The sequence below is a fragment of the Manis pentadactyla genome, chromosome 1 (genome assembly GCF_030020395.1).
Source record: "Manis pentadactyla isolate mManPen7 chromosome 1, mManPen7.hap1, whole genome shotgun sequence".
Taxonomy (NCBI): Eukaryota; Metazoa; Chordata; class Mammalia; order Pholidota; family Manidae; genus Manis; species Manis pentadactyla.
This window is the reverse complement of record NC_080019.1, coordinates 71,554,374-71,580,285: the sequence shown is the minus strand read 5'-3', so window position 1 is coordinate 71,580,285 and position 25,912 is coordinate 71,554,374. Positions and strand designations below refer to the sequence as shown.

At 44.8% G+C, this 25,912-nt stretch overlaps 1 protein-coding gene across 1 annotated transcript in view; it reads left to right on the top strand.

Moving 5' to 3' along the window:
- Positions 1–24,787, top strand: part of GRK7 (G protein-coupled receptor kinase 7) — a 59,083-nt gene extending 34,296 nt beyond the window's left edge. Inside the window, 2 exon segments of the mRNA XM_057498420.1 lie at positions 19,155–19,429; positions 23,845–24,787. Coding sequence (XP_057354403.1) covers positions 19,155–19,429; positions 23,845–24,181 — 612 coding nt within the window. The 3' untranslated portion in view covers positions 24,182–24,787.
- Positions 24,788–25,912: the final 1,125 nt, after the last annotated feature.

The following is a 25,912-nucleotide window of genomic DNA, read 5'->3' as shown; positions in this document are numbered from 1 at the left end:
GAGAAGGATGGCAGATAGGCAAAAACAGTGGATGTCCCTAAAAACTGCTGTTACCCCAATGGTTTGAAAAGTTTGGAAGTCTTCTGCCCCCTTAATCAAATCCTTTACAAAATAATTCTATGAGGTAGGAACTATTATTAGCTGCATTTTATAGATAGAGAGATCGAGTTACCCATCCAAAGTCCCATCACTGGCATGCGATATGAACCCAGGTGTATCAGATTCAAGAGCACTTAATGGTTCCCACTCCACCTTAAGTTCACACGCAGGGCAGAACATGGCCTATGGTTTTTAGTGTTGTAAAAGGCTTTCCACTCAGTAAACTCAGGCAGACTAAGTGCATGTGATGACATTAGCATATCTGCCTCATTCTGGTCTGATACGGATACCAACCAGAAGCCTAGCTGAAACTCTGACAGAGTTAAGGCTTCAGAAAGGAGCTCCCAGCTACACAGGGAACAATGTGACTAATGTCTCAGAGCCAGCCTCCCACATATAGGCACAGTATAATTACACACGGTCCCAGCCACTGTCTGTGTTCACTTTAAATACACATGATAGGCACCCCTGCCAGTTCTGAGCCAACATCCACATGCACACAATAAAACTAACCCACATCACTTTTTAGAGACTCCAGGAAAATACAAAAGGAAAATGGGGCAGTGGAGCTCAGGCTGGGGTTTTTCAAATTCAGCATTCTATGTGGGGAATGGGACATTCATAGGACATGAATCCTTACAACTTGTTATTTTGTCAGGAATGGTAATGAAGTTAGAACAGTGCCCTGAACACTCGTGACATGCTTGGTTACCTTGTCCTGCCTGGAAGCCTTCAACTCCTCACGTTCAGAGGAGCTGAGTGACAGATGTCAGGCTCTATATTTATTCTGACGCTTCTATTGTACTGAACTCTGAATGCTGAAGACACACTGAATAAGTGATTTTTAAAAGATCTCAGAGTGTTTTTCATCACAAGTTAACACCAACGTACAGCACAGACATGACCCTGCTCCAGAATTTTTTCTCTTTGAGAATTTACTTCTGAGAAACAGTTTAAGAGCCACAGAGGAGAGGCATTCTGGTTATTTCATGGTCACATGTTGGTCTCCACCAACCATCATTAAATTTGGTTCTTAGTGACTTTTGACCACTACAAAAACTTCAAATCCATTCTCTAAGTATTTACCACTGTTAAGAGCTTTCAAAAAATACTCATGACAGTCTTAGAATCATTTTTAATATCCCTTCATTCAAAAGGCAGTCATTCATTCATTCACTCACTCCCTCATTCATTCAACATGTATTTACTGAGCATTTCCCACATGCCAGGACTGTGCTAAACCTAGGGATAGAATGATCAAACAATGGACATGATTTCCTGCCCCGATGGAGTTCACTGTCTAAGTGGGGGGAGAGAACTTAATACTCACTCAAAGGAATGTAAAATTTCTATTATGATGAGTGCTGTGAAGATGTGGTCCGTGGGGCTCTCCAAGGATTTGACTAAACATCTGAGGATGAGAGAGTTAGCCTCAGGGGAAATGTGACATGCTTGATATCAGAAGGACAGATGGGAATTCACTCAGCAAAGGAATTGGGGTGAACTTAAGCTGAGTTCCCTGGAAAAAGACTCTGAAGACAGATTTATTTATATGTGGAAAATTTATTAAGGAGTTCTCTTAGGAGACCCACTCATGCGGACGGCAGGACGGGCAGAGGGTGATGCTGACCCACGATGAAGCAGACTAGGTCAATCCCTCAGCGAGCTCTGGAGTTGGAATGGTCCTTGGCAGCGTTGTCCAAAATTCAAGTGGGGTCTAGGCTTTTTTCTCTCTCCATAAGCCAGTTAGTGACCTTGGCCAGCTGCCAGCAGGGGGCAGCGTGGACAAGGCAGTTCCCTGCTGCGGAAGGCAATCCGCTGGGAGGGGTGCCTCTGTGAGACATCAGCAGTCAACCGCGCCAGCCACAGGGGGCTATATAATTTTCCGGGTTCATTGTGAACTGAAAATCTGGGGCCCTCTCATTCAAACATCAGGAAAAGGCTTTCTCCTTTCTTCCATGATCAATCTTTCAACAATCCATGGTGTTTTTTAAATTTGCTATTTAAAGTCATACTCCTTCAGGCTCAGATACATGAGCAGTGGAGAATCTCACAGACACCCAGGGCCCCAACCCACAAAGAGACCTGAGGAAGCTTGTGCCTCACTCCAACGCTCCCTGAAGCCGAGTCCAGGCCCCCAAAGGGGACATAGGGTAACAATAGTTGCTGAGCAGAGACAGGTGGGGAGCAGACGGCCAGGAATCCATGATTGGAGGCAGTAACCCATGTGGGAGACAGGACTGTGTGAAGCCAGGCTCCAAGCGCCAGGTGTATGCTCCATCATCTCACTGGACTTAATTTACAAGATGCAAATTCACAAACTTGTCAAGACAGCTTCCGCACAGCTTTTCACCCTGCACCTGGCTGCTTCTGAGCACAGGGCCCTGCCCAACTACATTGGAGGCCGACCCTGGTGCCAGCAGCTGGGGAGCGGAGGCCGGGACCTGAGGAGTGGTCTGGGCAGAGTCCCCAGCAGCCACTCCAGGTGGGGCAGAGCGCTTCAGGCACTGGGAGCTGCCAGAGCAAAGCACATGCTGCTTGGGGGAAATGAAAGGAAGGCAGGAAATGAAAAGCACTAATTAGGAGGAAATGTGGTTCGGATGAATCTGGGGAGGTGGCAGGGGCCAGACCAAACCTGCCATTACAGGCTGTGTGAAGGGCTTTGGCTTTCTGCTAAGAGTACTGGGAAGGCTCTGAAAAGATTGTACCAAAGGGTCAAGTAGAAGCCTATTTTGAAAAAATAACTCCATCGGAGGTGAGAACAGGTCAGAGGGGATTCAGGCAGATTGTGGTCATTGATAATCCAGGTGAGAGGTGCTGGCAGCTCAGCCCATGGTGGCCGGCAGTGGGGTGGGGGGCGGGGGTGGAGCCAGGGCACAGTGGATGAACTGGGAAGAGATTTCAGAATGAACAGGCCTCGGTGATGGTTTGGGTGTGGGTGAGAGAAAGAGTGGTGCCAAGGGTGATTTCTTAGGTGACCTGGTGTCACAGGTACTGACTTGGGCCCTGAGCACAGGGAACTGGGCTAACACATGCCTGCTATGATGCGGAGGAGACTGATAAGCCAACACGCAGTGATAACCTGAGACCAAGGCTGCCCGAGTTGGTGCACCTGTAGTCAGGGGTCAGGGGTCAGGAAGGGCATCCAGGAGGAAATGACAACCAAATCGAGATTTTCAGAGCAAACTGAAGCTAGGCAGGTGAAGAGGAAGAAGAATGGGATGCTGACCTATGCAAAGGGATGAGCACAGGTCAGCAGTCCGCAAATGAGGGTGACTGTGGCTCTCAAGGGAGTTGGACAGTGTGGAGGCACCTTCGGCTCTCATGACTGAAGTGCCGTTACCGGCATCTAGGCAGTAGAGGCCAGACACAGGACAGGCCCCATCGAGAACCTTCTGGTCCACAGTGTCCACCATACCCTGTGGGAAACCCTGGCCCAGGGACAGGCCTGGCGGGAGACGCCCGGGCTCAGTCACAGAACAGAGTGCCTCTGCAGCGCCTAGAATGTGAAATCACAGGGTGGGAGGGGTGATGAAAGCTACAACTGGAAAGTGTAGCAGATGTCAAGCCATAGGGGGCTGGAGGAGTCAGACAAGAGCATTTGACCCTGATGCTAAAGGTGATGGGGAGCCACTGAAGGCTTTCAGGCAGGGAAGTGACAAAATCAGCCTTGGAAGGACACTCAGGAAAACGATGGGGCTGCACAGGAGGGTAGCATTGCAGAGGATCTGGGAACTGGGCAGGTCAGCTGGCACATTGTCTAGTGAGTTGTGGGGGTGGGAAGAAAGAGAGCCAGGACGTCTGCAGGGGGTGGCAGGATGTGAACCAGCGACCAGAAGTTTGCCACATGATCTAATTTGGTATATTCCCATGTTGGAAGCTCAGAGCAGCCACTCAGATCACAGGTAGCTGATGAAATACAGTGTTCAGGATCACCCAGATGGAAGGAGCAGAAGTGTGCCAGTCCTCGTTCTGCCTCCTACTATGGTTGTTGTGTACAGATGCACAGGCTGACCTGATCACCCGGGGCACCTGGCCCCAGGGACAGTGAGATAGGAGGCCAGCTGGTGCTCCATGCACCAAGCTATGCAGAGCAGCTTCTAATTGACACAGACATGCCACTTAGGCTGCGCTTGAGCCCAGGTGGGTCATGCCTCTTCTCTGAGCCTCGTTTATGCTGCCTGACTCTTAGGTTTGATGAGAAGATTAAGAAACAAGGTAGATAAATGCCTAGCAGAGGGTCAGCCCCTTGGTAGGCACTCAAGAAATGACTGCTTTGATTATTCTACAAGGAGCCAAGCACTTGAGGCCAGTCCCCTCAGTCACACTCCCCACTGTTGCCTTGTTTCTGCCTTGACAGGCCCCGGAGCCGCTCAGGTGGCGTCTGTAGCCATGCTTTCTTCTCTGAGTGGCACAGGAAACCAGCAGGACCCATGGCTGCAGCCGAGTGGGCAGTGGCTGAGGGCGCAGCTCACCTCTAGGCTGAGCAGAGCAGGCATATGCTGACGTATTCCTGCAGCACAGCCACGTGGAGCTTCGCTTGTGGTTTTATTCTGCATCTTAAAGGCACCATGTAAAATATGCCTTAGCCTGATGCTGGGCAGATTCAGGGAACATGAAACCACTAAAGAACACACACCAGTGGAAGGGTCACAACTATTGATCTCTGCCCATGTGCTAGGCCTTGCCTGCCTTTCGGTCTGCTGGAGTCTTAGATGCTTCTGAGTTTTTCTTCTTGGGTAGCTGCCCTGAGACAACCAACCAGAAGACAGGCTTGGTGACCATGGTTACTAACACCTATTGAGGGCCTGCTATGTGCCAGGCTTTGGGGAGGCACTCAGTGTGTCTTATCACTTTAATCATCATCACAGTCCTACAGCAAAGAGCCAGGAGGCTCTGGAGGTTGAGTAACTGGCAGCGGGTGGGGGTGGGGAGAGTGGCGACCAGCCAATGACCGATAAGAGCTGGGATCTGAACCTCCGTGGAGGGTCTCCAGGCTGCATAGCTGCGGGAAGCATTATTGCAGGGACCCCTCTTTGGGTCTCCCGTCGGGGCTATCTCAGGAGTGTCCGCAAGAGCAGGGAGCCGGCGCTGGTGAGGCTCGCGCTCCTGGCCCAGGAAGAGGCTGGGAGAAAGTGATCAGGCGGCAGGGCCCAAGCAGGCCCCAGTGCCGCCGTCACTCTGCAAGGCTGCAGCCTGGGGCTGAGCGTGCGGGCGGAGCCTTGGAGCTAAGTTCCCTGGGGTTTCGAGCCGCATTCTTACGAGGTCTGCAAAGGCCACCGCTTAAAGGCGCAGAGGAGCAGCTGGGAATGAGAACAAAGCGGCCAGGACCCCCTCGGGGAAGGAAGGAGCGAGCCCCAGGAAACAGCTGATAGCGCCAAGCTCAGCTTGTTTTTTTTTCCCTGCTCAACAGTTCTCCTGCCACGGCAAACAAAAGATGTACATTCTGATTCCCTCCTCTGTTTGGATTTGCCGTCGAGTGGATCTGGTTTGTGATGAGCTGGGGGGAAGAGGCATTCGAGGGCGGTTTCTTGCTCGGCTGGCCCGTTTGCTGGGCTGGGCTGCCTCTGCCTCTGAAAGAGGCACAGAGCCTCCTCTTCTGCCTCCTTCTCCCAGCCCGGGTCATCAAGGCCAGCATGGCCACACCAGGGGCATGACACCGGCGATGGAATTTAAGGTTGCCAACTTCTCAGATTCAGTTGGAGCTGATGATTTACTCGTGACCTTGACCTTGAAGGATCCTGCATGTACGCACGCACGTGCACACACGTTTTTATGGATTTAAAACTATTATGTCAACTGTGCCCTCTCAGCCCCACTCAAAGGCCCCTCTCTGTTCTCACTGTCAAGTTCACAGTTCACTGCTGTCCAGAGCCATACTGGGAGTACTCAGAGTGCAGAATCCACCCAGCCTGTGTCTTGCCACTCAGGTCCTATGGGCCCGGGGTGAGAGTGGCAATAGTTACCAGGTCTGTGGAAGCCAGTATCCAACAGTAAGAGCAGTGTAGGGGGTATCTGCACAGGTCCCAACAGACTGGATCTGATCCCGATCCCAATTTAGGGTGTCCACATTCCTCAAAGTCTAGACACTTGTAAGTGACAAGTGGCCTTGGTGGGACTAAACAATATACATGCCATGGCTGTGATAGATGGACTTCTTGCTGCCCCTCTGGGGGACAATGGGAGAGGGGGCAGCCACTGCCTGGCTAAATCCTGTGAGATCTGATGCTTGATGCCATGCAATGCTGGGTATACTTTGTCTTGCCTGACCTGGTCCACCAAAGGACACTATAAAACCAAAATCAAAACAAAATGAAGTGAAAAAATTAAAAAATCCACATGCAAACACCTCCACTAAGAGTTCTCTTGCTGCTGACACTTGGGTGATCCCTATAGCCCTGGCAGTGGCAGTTTCTGTCACATGGGCTGAAAGCGACTGTTTTGACAACACAGAGACTGATGTGCGGGGGCCCTTTGTAACTTCAGGAGTTAACAGAGCCACGAGGTCAGCGTGGTTGGACCCTGCCCCATGCTGCTTGGCCCATTCCCTCCTCCCACCCCACTCTGAGGAGGCAGTTCACATGCAGAAGACAAATGGCATAAAGGGCAGGCAATTAATTTCTTCAGCTGGAGGCTGTGATGGAATTTGGGTGCTTAGACTCTGGCATGCGCCTCTAATTCCATTCTTCTCTGTGAAATACTTCCAGTCTTCAAGGAAGTGATGCCCTTCAAAATTCCATTGTTGGCATTTTCTGTCTTTTAGCAAGAGGTAAATTTCTTCCTGCGTGTTAGTTGGAATGAGTCTAAGGCTATTCTGCATGTTGTCTCATGCTCTTTCCATCATGGCAAGGACCTATAGCCCGGTAAAGACGTCAGGCTCATTCTTCCTTTATTTCCTTGGGGAGGAAGAAAGGTGGTCCCAGAGCATGGCTCAGGGTCTGGTCCCCCCAGGTTGCTGGGAAGCACCCTCTGTAGTGTGGAACAGCCCAGCTAGCTTGATGAGCAGAGATGCAGGCAAAGAATGGAAAGCCCACTGGGGAAAAGGGAGGGGAAGCAGCTTAAGCAGGAATGGACAAGATGAGGACTTAATACTTGCCAGGTGAGGAGAAGGAAGGAGGGGACTCCAAGGGGAGTGTAAGACCAGGGAGAGGAAATTCTGGGGCAAAATACCTCTAAAAACTAAAATCAGTCACAGGGAGAAATAAAGTTTAAAACCTGTTTATTGCTTACAAACTGCAGTCCGGGGCCATCTCTCTCCCCTGCTCCAGAGGAAGCAAGCAAGCAAGCCAGCCTCTCCCCTTAACCTCTCAGGTTCAGACACGCCCTCCGTTGCCCAGGTAATTACCCACTGACATGGAGACAACTTCTCTCCACCCCTGAGGATATGCAAATGTACTAAAACCAGGCGAGATATTCTGGAAATGTTACAATTTTACCCATAGGCCACCCCTCCAGAAATCTTGCTTTACAATCTACCCATTCCCCTTCTTCCACAATGGTCCCTGGGTGAGAAAACTGGAGCATTATGACCAGACTAATGAATAACAATAGCAACAGCAATAAAATTATGACAACCCTCAAGCCAGAGGATTCAGCTAGGTTCAAAAGTCTTAGGAAGATAAAGTCCATGGCTCATCCATTCCATAGGCGGGCAGTAGCCGAGGGTTCAGAGCAATCGTCATGCAGCAGCTGCACCCAGGGGGTCCATTCAGGCCACAAGGACTGTAGGAGAAAATAACCTTAAGGGCTATAAGATACATGTTTTAATGACACCAGCATAGGCAAATCTTGTCCATCAGGTAGGATACATGCAAGAGAGTGGTCCTGTGATAGGACAGTGGCAGGAATGGGATCTCGTCCTGGTCTAGTATGCCAGACTTTCACCCCCCTTGTGGGAGTTACAGATGGGTCAATATATAGGGCTACAGGAGGTACGTGCACTGGCCATAGAGATAAAACAAAACTTCCCCACAAGATGCTCTTACCTCCTGGACGTTTTGGGTATACTACCGTGACCTTTGGGAGCCATTCAGCTGTTATTCCAGGAATACACAGGAGGTCAGCTTCCAGGTCTTCTCCCCAAGGTGCCAGAAGCTCCAGCCATCGCTGGTCTATGTGTCGAAATGTCCAGGGCCACATCCACTCCACAGAGTCTCCAGGGCTTAATGCAGTAGCGGCTGGCAGCAGGATGTTGCTCTGTTGGCCATATCCTGGCATCAGTAACTTTTCTTTGGTTTGGACATACACTTGTACAGGAGAGGCAAGGTGTGTGAGCATATCCACAGGGCTCAAGGCTTCTTTTTGGGGCTTCTCATTCAAATACCGCAGCACTGTCCATAGGTGAACTAACCAACCCTGTAGACTATTGGTGTCTGACTTCAGGCCAGATTTCAACAAACTGTTGTACCTCTCTATTATGCCTGCCCTGGAAGGATTATATGGTACATGAAATTTCCACTTTATTGCTAATTGCTGCACCCATTCTTGTAACGTGTCTCCAGTAAAGTGGGTGCCATGATCACTCTCAATCACCTGTGGCCGGCCATAGGCTGCAAAAAGATGCTCCAAGGTCCTCTTGGGTGGTTTGCTGATCTGCACGACATGTAGGAAAAGCAACCAATAGTCCAGTAGCCATGTCCACACAAGTCACGGCATACTGATATCCTTCTTATGTGGGCAGAGGCCCAATATAGTCTATTTGCCACCGGACAAGGGGTATTGGCCCCTTTACTATTGTCCCATGTTGCTGTGGGACACAGTGTAAGTCCCTCTTAGAGCACACCAGGCTCTGCTAACTTCTTCAAAGGTCAATGGCAAGCCCCACCTACAGGCTACGGCCCACATTGTCTTTTCCCCCATGTGCAACGAACGCTGGTGTAGCCATTGGGCCACATCAGAGGTAGGCTTTCCTTCTAGCCAGCGCACCTGGGTCAGTGTGTCTGCTTCATCATTCCCTGGAGATGCCAAAGGCTTATGGCCAGTCATATGATATATGGTAACAGCCTTAGTCTGACCAGAGGCCCAAAGGTCTTGCCACAACTCTTCCCAAAGGGGCTGGTGACGAACCCTCCAGTTGGCATGGTACCATGTCAGTAGCCACAGGGTCAAGCCCCAATAGACGGCCCAGCTGTCAGTGCAGACAACTATGGGGGAAGGCTCCTGGGTGATCATGAGCCATACTGCCTGCATCTCAGCCCATTGACTGCTCTTCCCTCTCCATCCTCCATCCATATTGTCTCAGTCTTAGGATGGAAAGCCACAGCCCTCCACTTCGGGGGCTGCCCATGACTGGAGCCATCTGTGTACCAAGCATCTTCAGGTATAGGAGCTTCTCCCTCCTGAAAAGGAGTCTCGGCTACCAATGGGTCAAAAGCAAGTTGTTCCTGCTTTCCACTGGTACAGGTCACTGGCCCCAATAAGCGCTGTAGTTCTCCACGTAAGGGGCTAGTAGAGAGGGCGCTGTGCTGCTATAAATATGCGCCCCATTGGCCAGTTTCGGTTTCTGTGCCACACCATTCTGTGGCTTTTGGGTCCAGTCTTGCACCCACCCCGCGATGGGATAGGTGGTTATTACCTTTATCAGGGCCATTCCAGTCATGGGTTCTGTAGCTAGCAAGGCATGGTACACAGCAGCCAGTTGCTTCTCTATCAAGGCATACCAGACCTCTGCTCCTTTCCATCGTTGTGACCAGAATCCAATAGGTTGGTGCGTCCATTCAAGCCGCTGCCAAAGACCATCCATAACCATCTTCAGTTATATGAACATCCAGCTCACAGGGCCTTGATGAGTCCATTACATCCAAGGCCTGTATGGCCTTGACTGCCTGCTTGGCAGCAGTAAAAGCAGCTGCACATGTCTCATCCCAGTCCCACCTGATGCCCTTTCATACCAACCGGTATAAGGGCTTCAGAATTTGTGCCAAGTGCGGGATAAACACTCTCCAGTAGCCCAAAAGACCCCAAAACTCTTGTAATATTGCCACAGTGGTAGGGGTAGGGAAAGCCTGGACCTTGTCTATAATTGCTTCAGCAATAACTTTAGTTTTACCCGACCAGACAATCCCCAAGAATTTCACAGACAAACCAGGTCCCTGAACCTTGGTGCTGTTCACAGCTGAACCTTTTTCCTGTAGATGTTGCAACAGTCTAGGAACTGCCCCTTCTAAATCTGAAGGAGAATCAGATGTGAGCATAATAACATCAATGTAGTGATACAACCACACTGTTTGTGGTTTCTTCCATGTGGCCAAGTCCTGGGCTACAAGTGCATGACAGATGGTGGGGCTGTGGAGGTATCCCTGTAAGGACAGTGAATGTCCACTGCTGGCCTTCCCATTTGAAGGCAAACTGTTCGGGGCTTTCCTGTGCTATGTCAATAGAGAAGAAAGCATTAGCAAGATCTACTATATAATGATACATTCCCAGTTCATGGCTGAGGGTGTCCAGAACATCTGCTATAGAGGGGACAGCAGCATGCAAAAGGGGTGTGACTTTATTCAATTCCCTGTAATCTACACTCATATGCCAGGAGCCATCTGGCTTTCTCACTGGCCACATTGGGGAATTAAAAGGACTCTGAGTGAGCTTTATGATGCCCAACCTCTCCAACTCCTGTAGGGTTTCTCCAACTTCCTTGTGCCCCCCAGGCAATTTATACTGCTGAATATTTGTCACCTGCCGAGGTACAGGCAGAGCTACAGGTGGCTGCTTAGCATGTCCCCTCAGAACTGCCTTTACCACATGTACCCTCAGTCTGAACTCACCTACAGTGGTCTGTAACCACAGGCCCTGCAGGATATCTACCCCCCAAAATATATTCAAGGATGGGAGAAATATACACAATATACTCCTTTGGGAGTAAACGCCCTATCCCCAATGAGATGTGGGCTTTCTTCACTCTAACTGCCTTACCCCCATAGCCATCTATCACAGCAGGGCTTCCAGGAAAATGCTCAGGGTTGCCACGAATCAGAGAACACTTAGCTCCTGTGTCCACCAGCGCCAGGACACGTTGTACATTCACAGGGGATCAATGAATTGCTGATTCTACATGTGGCCTCTGGTTCCCACCATGTCCCCCAAGGTGGGACTTTGACCCCCCCTCCAGTTGAACCACGATGCCCATTCATCCTCCTGTGGGGGTGAGGGCTCAGGTGAATCCTGAGTACTGTCTCCCAGGAAGTTTTGCAGGGACACAGGCCAGGCATGCGGCCTTGACTCTGGTTTCTGTGTCCTGGACCTCAGCCACTGGAACTGCTACTCTGGCTTTAATTGGTGCCACGGTTCTAACAATATTCTATTGGGCTGACCATCGAGTTTTTCTTTCACTACCCTGGGCCTTTATCAAATCAACCCACATCTGGGTCCTCAAGACCTTCACGGGGCCTTTTGCACTTCTCCTCTCAGTCGTGGCCTGTACTTCCCTCTGTGTCCTTATTGTTTCAACCTCCCCCAGATCTGCTCCCCCAACCCTCACTTATGGGCTGCCCTAGGTGGGGGGGCAAGAGTAGTCACTAGGGACCCAAAGAGAGATGTGGGACCTGTATGCAGCACCAGGTTTCTCATTCCTATAGCGAACACCTCTTTATCAGGGCCCTGGGGGTCCATATTATAGATGATATTTTTCATACCCAATTCCTGCAGTACCTGTTGGAGCTCTGCATATGTTTTCCAACTACTGGGAAAATATGGTAAATCACCCTGATCAGGCCAAACTGCCCTGATGGCAGCTGTCAACCATTCCAGGAGTGTCTGATTCCCTGAGGCGTGATGGGCATTTTGCAACTGCTGCTGGAGGGAAGGGTGAGTCGTCAGGGAAGCCATTCTACTCATCTCAGCACTCGACACAACAATGTTTTCCACCCCCATATCCGAGAGATGTAAAAACCATATGGGCAGAGATTCAGATGGCTTCTGCCTATACCGGACACTCACGTCCACCAGCTCATCCTGGGCATAGGGACAGAGCATGGAGTCCTCCACAACCCGGGGAGGGGGCAACCTCCACCTGAGGAGCCCATGGTTGTTTTGTTTTTATTTTCTTAATTACAGCTGGGCGGGCCTTTAAAACAGGAGAAGATGGTACCTCCAGCTGTGGCCTGGGAAGCACATCCCCCAGTGGCCCACCACCTCCTCTTCTCCCTCGGGCTCCCCCATCAACGGCTCCTCCTCCACCACTTCTGGGGCTGAAGGCACTACTCTTTCCTCCCCCTCCCCATGGCCTCCTGCAAGGCGGCTCTTCCTGCTGCCTCCCCCCTTGCCTCTAAGGAGTCTTCTAGGAGCGTGACCTGTCTTTTCAGTAACTGTCTCTCTTCTTTAATAGCCTCCCACAGGTTATTGCCCAGCTCCAAGAGATGCTGAAGTGTGTCTCTCTCCCCCTAAGTCCCTCTCTCTCTTCGCTAACCCTCTCGATAATCCTCTTTCTCCTGTATAACATTTTCCACTATCTGGATGAAAAGAGACCCTACAATGCCAGCCGCTACATGACCCCCTACGGTCTCTAAGCAGTCTTCCAACTCACAGAGGGCTAACTCTGTAGCTTCCGGTGTTTCCACCCTCCCCCAGTTCTGGGGAATGTCCCACCCCTCTAAGAGGTACTTTACCCTGGACCAATTCCCCACTAGGGGTTCCAAAATTGGAAGCCCCACAGCTGTGGGGATAATAACAGGTGAAGTGGCCCCTTTGCCGCTGCATCCGCTGGGGCCTTCCCACCATCTACAGGAGCAGCCCTCCCAAAGGTTGCACCCATTAAGACAGATTTCGGGTTCAGAGGCACCCTGCCAACTGCCACCAGGTATAAATCTGGGGAAAGGAAATCCCGGGGCAAAATACCTCTAAAAACCGAAATCAGTCAAAGGGAAAAACAAAGTTTAAAACCCGTTTACTGCTTACAAACTGCAGTCTAGGGGCGTCTCTCTCTTCTACTCAGGAAGAGGCAAGCAAGTAAGCCAGCCCCTCCCTTTAAACTCTCAGGTTCAGACACACCCTCGGTTGTCCGGGTAATTACCCATTGAGTGGAGATGAACTTCTCTCCACCCCTGAGGATAATGCAAAAGTACTAAAACCAGGGAGATAATCTGGAAATGCTACAATTTTACCTACAGGGAGAAAAGAAACCCTAAAGGAACTTGGAAGGGAAGAAAAAGCCACCTCACCTCCCTCCTTTCATAGAGGCAATGCAATGTAGTGGTTCCAAGCGCAGGCCTCTGGGTGACCTTAGGCAAGATTTAACCTCCCTCACTTTTCTAATCTGAAAAATGGGCAATAAGACGGTTTTTATTTCATAGGGTTATCATGAAGATTAAACAAGAAATTCACATAAAGCCCTTGAAAAAATATTTAACATGTAATAAGCACTCAATAATTATTGACCATTATGATTTCCAATGTTTCTTCCAATGTGTGTCTCACAATCCTTTGCTCAGGATAAGGCATGTCCTCCACTTTCACCCTACACCTTCTTCTGAGCAACTGATGTCTGTCTGGTGTCCTGGTTAGTGATTTTAATCTTTAAAGTCACTCACATCTGAAATATGCTCATTTCAAGGACACCGTAGATGTTGCTGAGTGGAACTTACCCATTACCACCATCTGGACTGCATTTGGATGTGGTTTGTAGTCCTTCTTCATTCCTCTTGCACCTCAGCAGAAAAGACTGAACCAGAGAGAAGCTGGACCCAGCAGCATATACCACAACTGAGAGTTGGGAAGAGTGAATTACTACATATAGGGAGACTCTCAGCACCTTCCCCACCTTAGCTCTGAAAATGAGGGCAAGCAGGCTGACATCTCTCAGGTGGGGTAGTGGAGGAGTGCTCTCTGGGAGACTGAACAGCCTAACAGAAAAGGTCTGCACAAACTCACAGGTGGGGTCCTCATTGAAATGGCTTGGCAGGTTCACTCTACAGTGAAGCCTGTCAGTTGAGATCTTCTTGTCAGCCTTTTGGTCTTGCACTCTAAAATATGAACAGTCAAAGATCTTAAATGTGAAATAGTCAAGATCATTTGTTTAAAAAAAGAAAAAGACTTTCCAAAGTGAAATGTAATGCCAAAGCAGAAGAAACTTGTAGAAACAGGAACAATGCAGGGAGTAGAAGAGAACATGTTTTAAAACCTATAATTAATATCTTTTGAATCTAAGAGAAGATATTGAATCCATGAAACAAGAACAGATTATAAAACAAGGAAGAAGAACAATGAGCACATGTGGAAATAAAAAATACAGAAATACGTTTGCAGAACAACATGGATAAATCTTAAAACATTATGTTAAGAAAAGAGTATTCACCATACAATTCCATTTACATGAAATCTAAGAATAGACATAACTAATCTATGGTGACAGAAATCAGAAAGTGGTTGCCTGGGAAGTAGGGAGGAGAATGGACTAGAAAGAGGCACTCAGTAGATGGAAATGTTCCATATCTTGCTTGGGTGGTATTTACATGGGTGTATTCAATTATCAAATTCATCAAGCTGAATATCTAAGATCTGTGCACATTATTCTATATTAATTACATGTTAATAAAAAAATACATGTGCTGAAATGAGAAGTTCAACAAAAGGATTAAGCCTGTAGGCCTAATTATCAATTTAAAGGACAAAGAACGGAGGAACATATTAAATGACACTGTAGGGATGCAATCCATAAAATCTGACTGCGGGAAACTTTACAGTTTCCTCCAACAAAAATTTTCAAAGTATGGGGGAGACAGAAAGAGAAGAAACATATATTCACAGAGATTTAAGAAACCTATCAATCACATTGTATGAACCTTATTTGGATCCAAATTTAAACAAACTGTTTACAAGTTTTAGGACAACTGGAAAAATGCAAATATGTCTAGATATTTGATAATGGTAAAGAACTGTTGGTATTTTTACAGTGAGCTAATGGTAAGAGCTTTATTTGTTTCTTTTAAGTGACCTTGTCTTTTAGAGATTCATAGTGAAATACTTAGAAATTATATGATATCTAAGGTAATCTGGGGCAGCGGGAGTGGGTAGGGACACAGATGAAACATGACTGGCCTTGTGTTGATAATTGTTAAAGTTGGGTGTCGCATACACTGGATATTATTCTAGTCTCTTTTTGTATATGCTTGAAATTTCCCATAACAGAACCCCTTTTTTAAAAAAAACAGAAGCATTGGAAGAAAAAAATAGAGGAAGTCTCTCGGGAAAAGAAAAAAGACAAAGAGATGTAAAATAAGAATGAAAGATAAGAAGCATAAAGGATAACTTCAGGATTTCAAAAAAAGAGAGCAAAGAAAATGAAAAGGAGAAAATGACAAAGAAATAATATGAGAAAAATTTCCAATAGTGACAGCCATTAGTTTCTGCACTGAGAAGCCAGCCAGCAGCCAGCTGGATGAAAAAAGTCCCATCCTAAAGTCCATCATTGAGAAATGTCATCCAGCTGGCGTACAAGGCCACGAGCCTCACATACCTTCTTACAGTCCCTCTGCTGCCTCCTTTTCTCTCTCTGGGACACTATGCTGCTGGCACTACTTCTAGGCCAAGCTGTTCCTCTGGTTTTAGAACTGGATGAAATACCATACTGAGGGATATGGGACTGCTGTCCAGGCAGCTGTTAAGGATGTGGGTGACATATCTGGAAATCTAAATAAGTTAACTTTTGGGTAATCCTTGACTAATGGAATGGGAGCTGGGAGGGAGCTAGGCAGTTAGATTACCCTCCCCCTCTCCCCCCTTTGGGTCCTCCTTGTGACCCTTCCAGAAGAGTCCCTTGTGCCTGAAACTAGCAGCCAGTGTGGTAATGCCTGGCATCAATGCCCCTTCCCTCACTCCTTTTCCCCCACTATATTCTGTTATGAAAACCTTCAAACACATAGGAAAGTTGAAAGAATTTCACAGGAAGCACTTGTGTACCCAATACCTAGTTACCACTGACGTTTAAAACAGCTTTATTGAGGTATAATTTAAATGTCATAAAACTGACCCATTTAAAGTATACAATTCAGTGGTTTTTATTATATTCACAGAGATACGCAAACATTATCACGCTTTTAGAGTATTTCCTTCACCCAGAAAAGAAACCCCTTATCCTTTAGCAGTCACTTCCACGGCCCTTTCCTAACCCTAAGTAACCTTTAATCTACTTTATGGCTCTATGGAATTGCCTATTTGGACATTGCGTCTAAAGAGAATCACACAATATGTAGCCTTTTATGACTTGCACTTAACATATGTTTTCAGGGTTTGTCCATGTTATAGCAAGAATCAGTACTTTGTCCTTTTTTATTGCTGAACAATATTCCATTGTGTATCATTAACATTTTATTAGATTTGCCTTATCATGTGTCTCTCCATCCCTCTATTGCTCCATTATTTCATCTTATATCTTTTATGTATTTCCACATAATTTAATTTCCTTTTTTCCCAATGCTCAGCACCTTCACAATATGCACCTTTCCAATAAAACTTACACCGTATGGTGCAAAGGAGGCTGGGCAGTGGAGAACTCAGCCTTCTGGCCTCTATCACAAAGGGGACTGGGAAACTGGGAATGGATTTTTGCTACGTTGGCATGCAGCATTTCTCAGTCTCATCCATGAGTCTCCCCTCCTATCATTTCATCCCACAGATTTTTATGTTCCAGAAATGCCAAATTTCTTCAGGTTCCCTATGCAGTCCACATTTTCCCTGACTCCATCTCCTGCACATGCTCATTACCTGGGTAACCTTGCCTGTGTGACAGATCCTTCCTTCATGACTCAGCTTAGCTGTCACTCTTCAATGCAGTATCCCCAACACACACACACACACACACACACACACTCTCTCTCTCTCTCTCTAGCCTCCCTGTGCTGTTTTACACTCCCATTATGGCATATTCCCCACTTTACTGAATTAACCTTTGAGCCTGCCTGTCTCCACCAGCCTGTAAATCCTCAAGGTTAGGGGCCAGGCCTTTTATGTCTTGGTATCCCTAGAACTCACCATAGGACACAGCTCAATAAATTTTTGTTGGCTAGTGAATGGAAAACATCTAGTTACCATCTTTACTGTTGTTTATTTAACAAACTTTGGTTGGACATGCCTCAAATGAGGCCCTGCTGTAAGTACCTGGTTTAGATACAGAGATGAGTAAGACTATACCCTAGGCCTCAAAGGAGCTTACAAGACCCTTTCGCCTGAACAAGTGGAAAGCTGAATAAGATGCCAGGGTGACAGATGTAAACTGAGACTGTCCCAGGCAAACCAGAACATATGGTCACCCAAATTACATATCAGCTTCTATGAAAAGAACATTCCCACACTGACTCATGCCCAGCTTGTCAGACTCCCAGTCACTTCCAGAATGTTTTTGCAGAGGCCAATTACTCCTCATTAGTGCCTGGGCCATTTTGTCCTTCACTGTTGTTATCCATGAAAGTTAATATCCCTAAACATACACTGTGCACATAAAACATACGTATTTAAGCAATTAGAACAAAATCATGTAATGAGCAGTTAAAAACACTTTCCAATGTTTTTTGATGTGCTGAAATACATATTTTAACCCATGTGTGAAATCCATTACATATATACATTTCTTGGTCTTAACAGTAGGTCCTGGTCTATGGTCTTTGTTGTTGGGCATTTGGATGTTTCTGGCTTGTGACCATTATGAATAATGGAGCTATGAAAATCTTAATATGCAATCCTTTTTCTTTCTTCTGAGTCATTTCTTTGAGGCATGTACTTCTGAGTTAAATAACCTGACTGAAGGATGGGAATAGTTGATGTATCTTATTTTCTATCTCCCTATGTCTTATTGCTTTCCTAAGAGTCTGAGTCAATTTACAAAGCATGTCTGTTTCTCACAACTGTGCCAATAATTTATATTATCATTTTATATGCTAATAGAAGTCCGTTCTCATTTTAGGGAGTTCTTTGTTTGCATTTTTAATTGTTGCAGAGGTTATACATTACACTTCAACCAAACGTAACTTAGTTTTTTGAAGACATAATATAAATATGTATGTTACAATTGCAATGTCTGTTGCAGGTATTCATTAAGTAGTTATTGAATGAACGGATGTACTAAAATTACACACAGTCACAAAAAGACAAACACTACATGATTCCACTCACATATAGAGTAGCCAAATTCATAGAGACAGAAAGCAGAATGGTGGTTGCCAGAGCCTGGAAAGTGGAGGCAATGGGTAGTCATAAAGGGTATAGAGTTTCAGTTTTGCAAGATGAAAAGAGCTGGGGAGATCGGTTACAAAATAATGTGAATGTACTTTATATCTTTAGCTGTACACTTAAAATGTATTAAGATGGTAAATTTCATGCTATGTGTATTTTACAAAAGAAAAATTACATATATATGTATAAGTATATAAATTTAACCCAATGGTCAATTGGCATATATTGTCAGTAGAAGTGTGCCTACAATATATAGTCATGCATGTTAAATGAAGCATGTTAAATGTGTGGAATTTTCTAGTTTACAATGACAGTGTCAATTTTCAGTGCAGAAGCACACAGGCAGAGATGTGTGATATTAGTATCATTATGTAATATAGAGCATATAGTAATATATGTAGAGCATATAGAGTAAGAAATATCATAGACCAGTTAATATTCTGTGAATATGCAATATTAACAATAAAGTGCTCAAATCTTTAAAAAAATGATACATCTAATTTTCTATAAATAAAATTCAGAGGCAGAGCTTAGGGGATTGTTAAGACAGCCACTTAAACTTTTCATCTACAAGATGAGGTAATGAGACTAAGAGAGGCTGGGTGATTTTCCCACTTCAAGAGCAGCCACAGCTGTCCCCTTTAGAATGCACTCCAGCCCAATTCTCTTTATGTCTTATTGGCCAGAATGGATCACATGGCCTGTCCTGATGGCACCACAGGCTGCTGGGAAAGCAGGAAACCGAATAGGTTAAATACATGGTTACCCCCATTAATTAGGGTTCCCCTAACAAAGAAAGAAAAGGATAGTAGATATTGGATAGATAATCAGCAGTGTCTGTTACACTCATGTTAGTGTTTTTGTTTTGTTTTATTTTTTGTTTTGGGGTGCTACAGGCTGGAACCAAGGGTTATATGGCTCCTGAAATCCTAATGGATAAAGTGAGTTATTCCTATCCTGCGGACTGGTTTGCAATGGGATGCACTATTTATGAAATGGTTGCTGGATGAACACCATTCAAAGAATATGAGGAAAAAGTCAGTAAAGAGGACTTAAAGCAAAGAACCTTGAAGGAGGAGGTCAGATTCCAACACCGTAACTTCACAGAGGAAGCAAAAGATATTTGCAGACTCTTCTTGGCTAAGAAACCAGAGCAACGCTTAGGAAGCAGGTAAACTGCCATATAACAAAGATAATTAGTGATCTAAGCGTTGTCCACAGTGATTGGAGAATATTTTGGATTAGTGACAAAGCCTAGGGATAAAGAAGTAGTATTATTTCCCTATTATTATTTGCATTTTGTATGGGTAAGTATTTCTGAAACTTTGAAAACTATGAGCACTTGATATGGAACAATCTCCAAAAAATATTTTTAAGTGAAAAAGTGAGGTGCAAAGCATCATACATGAAAAAAAAAGAAAAGGAATATGGGATTCAAGTAATTGCATATTTGGGGCAAAGTATACAAAGGATGTATAGGATTGGTTGGCTCAAATAAAGGTAAGTTGGTTGGGGGCTGGTGACAAGGATACAAATGAGGATTTCACTATATAACACAATTACCTTTTGAATTTTGAATCATGTGAATGAATTATGTATTTACAAATGAATAAAATTAAAACTTAAAACCATTAGTACTGACGGCCTTAGCTCTGGGAAATTCTGCCCCTTTTGTACATCTCTGTAAAATACCCTCAGTCAATCAACAGATAGTGAGTACATATGATATTTCCAGCTATGTTAAATACAGCTGAAATTAGTTTTGAGGAAAGGCAAGTTTTATTGCTTACAATGGAATAATAAAATCAAGATATTTAAAAAATAAAAACAATAAGTAAATTTGGCCTGTGAAAAGACCCTTGGCAATGGGTGACTGTATTACTGTAGAGAGAAAACCAAGGGTTTTAGAGTCACAAACACAGCCTCACATGGCAGCTCTGCTATGTATTGATCGTTGTATTCAAAGCAATTGAATTGCATCTTCTGAGTCTCGATATCTTCACATATATAATGGGAATTTGTGGGTATTACAGTGAGTTTTATGTGTCAACTTGACTAGACCACAGTACTCAAAAATTTGATTAAACATTATTCTAGATGTTTCTGTGAAGGTATGTTTTTTATATGAGCTTAATATATAAACCAATAGGTATTGAGTAAAGCAGATTATTCTACATAATATGGATGGGCGTCATCCAATCAGTTGAAGGCTTTAATAGAAAAAGATTGATGTCCCCGGGAGAGGAGGGAATTCTGCCAGCAAACCACCTTTGGACTTGACCTGAAAGTCTTCCCTGGGTTCCCAGCATTGCAGAATTTGGGCTTGCCAAGCTTCCGAGGTCATGTGAGCCAATTCCTTAATATAAGCCTTTCTCTCTCCTTCCTTTGCTCATATACATACACACATACTGCCAGGAAGGAAAAACTTTTCCTCTACTCTCTTAGGTTTAGGAATTGAGGCCTGCACATTAGACTGTTAAAAAAGAGATTAGGGCAGGGAAAAAGAAAGGGGGCATTACGATTGGCTTGTATAATGTGGTGGGGGGGCATGGGGAGGGCTGTACAACACAGAGAAGACAAGCAGTGATTCTACAGCATCTTACTACACTGATGGACAGTGACTATAATGGGGTTTGTGGGGGGGGACTTGGTGAAGGAGGGAGCCTAGTAAACATAATGTTCTTCATGTAATTGTAGATTAATGATACCAAAATAAAATAAAATAAAAAAGAGATTAGCAAGAGAAAAAAAAACAGATTTTTATTCATGTACCTACTACACAGGAGTTCACAGAAAAATATGTCTAGGGACTTATATACCACCCTAACAAGGGAGAGGGAGAAGGGCACTTTCAGGAAAACAAATGACTTATTAGAAATGGTGGAGGAAAGGGCACTTATGGAGAACCAAAGACTTAGGAAAGATAAAAGGGCTCTATGAGAATAGAAAGGAGATATAGTTGTGTGACAATGTCCATTTATGTGTGGTGCTGACTTCTGTCACTGGTGATATGGGTCAATCTTTTCTGATTTTGGAACTCCCAGAACTCCTGGGGAGAGGATTTATAAATTGAGTTCTTTTGGGAGGCTCTGTATTTAGGCAGATAAAAGGGGTTAGCCTGCGTCTGTTGACTCACAAATGCCTTCAGTTCAAAATAATCTGTATGCCATTGTGGTGCATTCTGGACCCCTTGAACGTCCTGATGGTCCTGTGTCTCTGGAGAACCCTGACTAATACAGTATGGATATTTTGAGGTTTAAATATAATGTATGTAAAGTTAGATATAATGTCTGTTAGGAATCATTCATTAAGTGATAGTAATTATTAATTTGTTCTATGGGAAATACCAGATACTATTTTGATTAAACTATGAGCCTGAATGTCTTAAATTACTTGGATTAAGTTTGCAAAATCTAAAATTATATACAAATTTGAAGGCTGCAGCTATAAAGTGATGTGACTGACTTTTAGTACTGCATCAAAACTTAGGCAACCATATTACTCTCAATCTTCTAAAAAGCTGCCAGTGAAGGTTCTAGAACAAGGCTGTCTGCCTTAGCTCAAAATGCTTGAGTATGGAATCAGCTTTTACTTTTTGACCTGATTTTTTAAAAACAGACAGACAAAATTCATTTGTAATAACTTTCAAAACATGACAGATAACCAGTAGCTAACAAATGAATACTTTGAAATTAGATGGAACACTACATCTATGTGAAATAAAATGTGGAACTGATTTTCCTGTGTAGATTCCAACGTGTAGGCCATGTTATGATGACAAGCAAATCATAAAGTCTCAGCAGCTTCAAACTAAAGGGTTACTTCTCATTCACACAAAGTCCATTATGGGTCCAACAGCAACCGGATTACCTCCCTCTGAGCAGTGGCTGGGATCCAGGCTGCTTCCATCTGATAGCTCCATTGGAACTGGTGGCTTCCAGTTGCTGTGGCAAGAGAAAGAGAGCACAGAGAACCCAGGAATGCTGTGTGACCTCAGCAGGAAGTGACCCACTTCGCCCAGCAGTTCATACACACTTCTGTTGGCCAGAATGAGTCCTCAGGCCCTGCCTAAGGGTGAGGGGGCTGGAAGGAGAGGGGAACTGGATAGAGTGACCACTGACCATCTCTGCTGTTCTGGTTCTCAAGTGCAGGGAAATCAGAAGGCACACCACAGAGGCTGAAGCAGTGGGGAAGGCAAACCCTCTCTTTCGATGCTTTCCCTCAAGAGAACACCACCCACTTGGCATCTTTGTCTGAAAACCTATTTCAATTCTTTATAAGCACACTGTGGGTCTATAAAATGAAATATCTGCAAACATCTTCAAGAAAACGCCACCTGAAAGCACTGGATCTTTGCATGAAGCTGCTTTAGCAAAGCAAAACCTTTCTATAAGGCATCTGTTTTTGTGGCTGTTTTGAATAAAACTGTTTACCACATTAGAGAAAAGGCATATAAAAACCAGCTGCTCCATGAAAGAGAAAACCATCCGACATCTTCATTACAAATCTATGTATTTTTAAAAAATTTGTTCAAGTGAGATAACATTTGCTTAATTTGATGGGTGTCTTCCAAAGCTGAGCAAATGCTTGGACAGCATGTTACACAGTGGAGAGGTCAAGTCCCCCCTCCTGGTTGCATTCACAAGCATTTGAAATAAATTAAAAACCCTTCTCCTTCTCTAGACAGCATGGAAAAGGATCTCCTTTGCCTTTATAGGTCTGTCAGTTAATTTTACAGAGAAGCCCAAAGCTTTTCTGAGCATCTCACAGGGGCTCCAGATGCAGTCAGCTGTGGCGTTTTCCAATAAAATAAAGGGTGAAAACCACTCAAGTATTTTGCAGGTTTTATTCTGATCAGTTAATGCAGAAGAACAAGAGCAAATAACCACGCAAGGTCATGCCAATACCCACTGTTCTTGGCAGACCGAGCCCCACCATGTGGTCCTCACACACAAGCATGTAGTATCTTGTCTTCCTTGGCTGTTGTAAGAAAACCCACTGTGTGGAGTTCCATAAAGTCAAGAGTCCCTGTTAATGCTCTGAAATACATTCTACTCTGACACACAGGAGGCGTCCCCTGCAGCTGCCTGTCTGGCTGTCCCTCCCCCGATAGCCTCCCCTATTGTCTGTGATGCACCATATGATGATGGACCAAAACAGCCTTGCACAGAGTTTCCAAGGAAAGAGTCAAGAGTAAAATAATCTTCATGCTACTTCCAATTGCAGAACTGATTTGAGTCACTTGTGCAAAAGATCACAGTGATTAGCTTTACAGCTTCAATTTATGTCAGTAACCCTCCCCAAGGAGGAAAGTCATGTCAACTGCTTGACTCTAAAGTCTAAAATCTAAAAATTACGTCTACTTGTGGAGGTGGTCTGCAAACAATGAGTGCTACTGTCTGCTCATGGGGGAATCATGGGTGATTTCTAAAGTTACTATTTTTCTAAATTATTCATTATGTCATTATATTGTCTGCAATTAAAATGAAATGTAGAAAAAGAATACCACATATTTTGTATCATTAGAACATTTCCTATTTTGGTTTATTAACTGAGTCTCAGGCTGACCATCTCCTTTCTTCACAGAGAAAAGTCTGATGATCCCAGGAAACACCCATTCTTCAAAACCATCAATTTTCCTCGCCTGGAAGCCGGATTAGTTGAACCCCCATTTGTGCCAGACCCATTGGTGGTTTATGCCAAAGACGTCGCTGAAATCGAAGATTTCTCTGAGGTTCGGGGAGTTGAATTTGATGATAAAGATAAGACGTTCTTCCAAAGATTTGCAACAGGTGCTGTCCCCATAGCATGGCAGGAAGAGATTATAGAAACGGGACTGTTTGAAGAACTGAATGACCCCAACAGGTCCACAGGTTGTGGGGAGGGTAATTCATTCAAGTCTGGCGTGTGTTTGTTATTATAAGTTGTTTTCCCTAACAGCCAGCCAGCAGAAGTCTCTGCTGACATAATCCTTGAATGTTTCTAACAAAAAAAATCTGTTGAATGGTGACTGATCAAGCAGGAGGGGCATTTCAACCATACAACAGTTCAATGAATAGACGAGCTCACCCCTAGGACACACTTTCTCTCTTCCCTCCCTCCCTTCCTCCCTTCCTCCCTTCCTCCCTTCCTCCCTTCCTTCCTCTTTCTCTCTTTCTTTCTTTTTTCATAAAGACAGTCAAGTCTCAGTTTTCACTGAGGGCTGGGAAAAGGAACACTCAGGTTTATTTTGATGACCTAAGAGCATGGGGCCGTCCACCATCATATCCCTGAAAATTACACAAAGTCCTAGGAACAGAGAATGGAACTTTGTGGTGTACTTGGAAAGTGAGCATTTGCCATTCTTAGTAAATAATCATTTTAGTTTTCCTTTGTTTATATCCTTTCTTCCCTTCATCTTTCAGCATTTCTTCTGCTTCTGTATTTATAAAAAGAATTTTGAAACTGGAAATAAATGTTCCTGATACTCCTCCCCTAAAAAGGAGTGGATTGTAATATTTTGGTAATATGTCAATTCACAGGATAATTTTAATTTACTGGCAGTCTCTTTTTAATATTTTTAATATTTTACCACTATAAGTTATTTTAAATATGTTAAACATAAAGTGGTTATATTTTAAATGTGAAGTATTTTAAATATACATGAGGTCTGGGAGTTAAAGTACTCTGTGAATCACGTCCTTTAAGTAGTATGCTACAAGTTGCATGCATGTGTAGTTCCATGCACTATTGGTTCCCAAACTTTGGTGAACTTTGGAATCACCTGGGAAACTTTAAAAAATGCTACTGTCTGACTCCCGCCCCCAGGTTCCAATTGGTCTGGGGTACAGCCTGGCATCTAGAGTTTCCAAAGCTCTGCAGGTGATTCTAACGTGCAGGCAAGTCCGGGAGGCATGGCCATATTGGTGTAAATGTTATTACAAATGGGTCCTTGTTTTGGTTGCTCAAAATTTTAATCATATGTGTCTTAGAGACCTGGAGAAAAGAGGAATTCCACCCAAATCTACAGGTACTGCAGGCAAAACCTGATGGCAAGTCTGGCTTGGCTGTCTGGCCTCAAGAGGCCTTTTTAAAGTTCAATCTGAAATTCCTTACAAAAAGTTCCAGCAAGGCACGTTTAAAAGAGCCTATGTAATCAATTGCTCTTCTTGCTGCACTTATGCAAATAATAAAGCCAAGTGTTAATTATTTTCTTAACCTGGTTACTTCTAATAAAAATGAAGGTGATTTTAGAGAAAAGTATTGTTTCAATAATGCAGCCTTATCTATACTGAATCCTAATACTAGTCTAGATTCAGAATTCTAGCTTCTTCAAAATATCTAGCTATGATTCTCTAGATGCTTTAGTTTTCTCCTATCATTGCAATTAAAGTTTTACTATTTCTAGTTCTCATATTCAACCATGCATTCTTAATCTCATCAAGTTTGTCCTTCCAGAATGGAAAATCCAACTCCAGATATTCCTACTCAACCTAATAACACAATTTGTTCTATCTTGCCTAGAAGCCACAAAACTGCAAATAGAAATAGAACCTGGAATAAAAGTGCCCATCTTCCGAGGCCCTCTCGAATGACCACTGATGGAGACCTAGCTGCACCCCTTACTGCGCCCCCTTTCACCATGAAGCAGCCAGAGCGTCACCGCCCCCTTTCC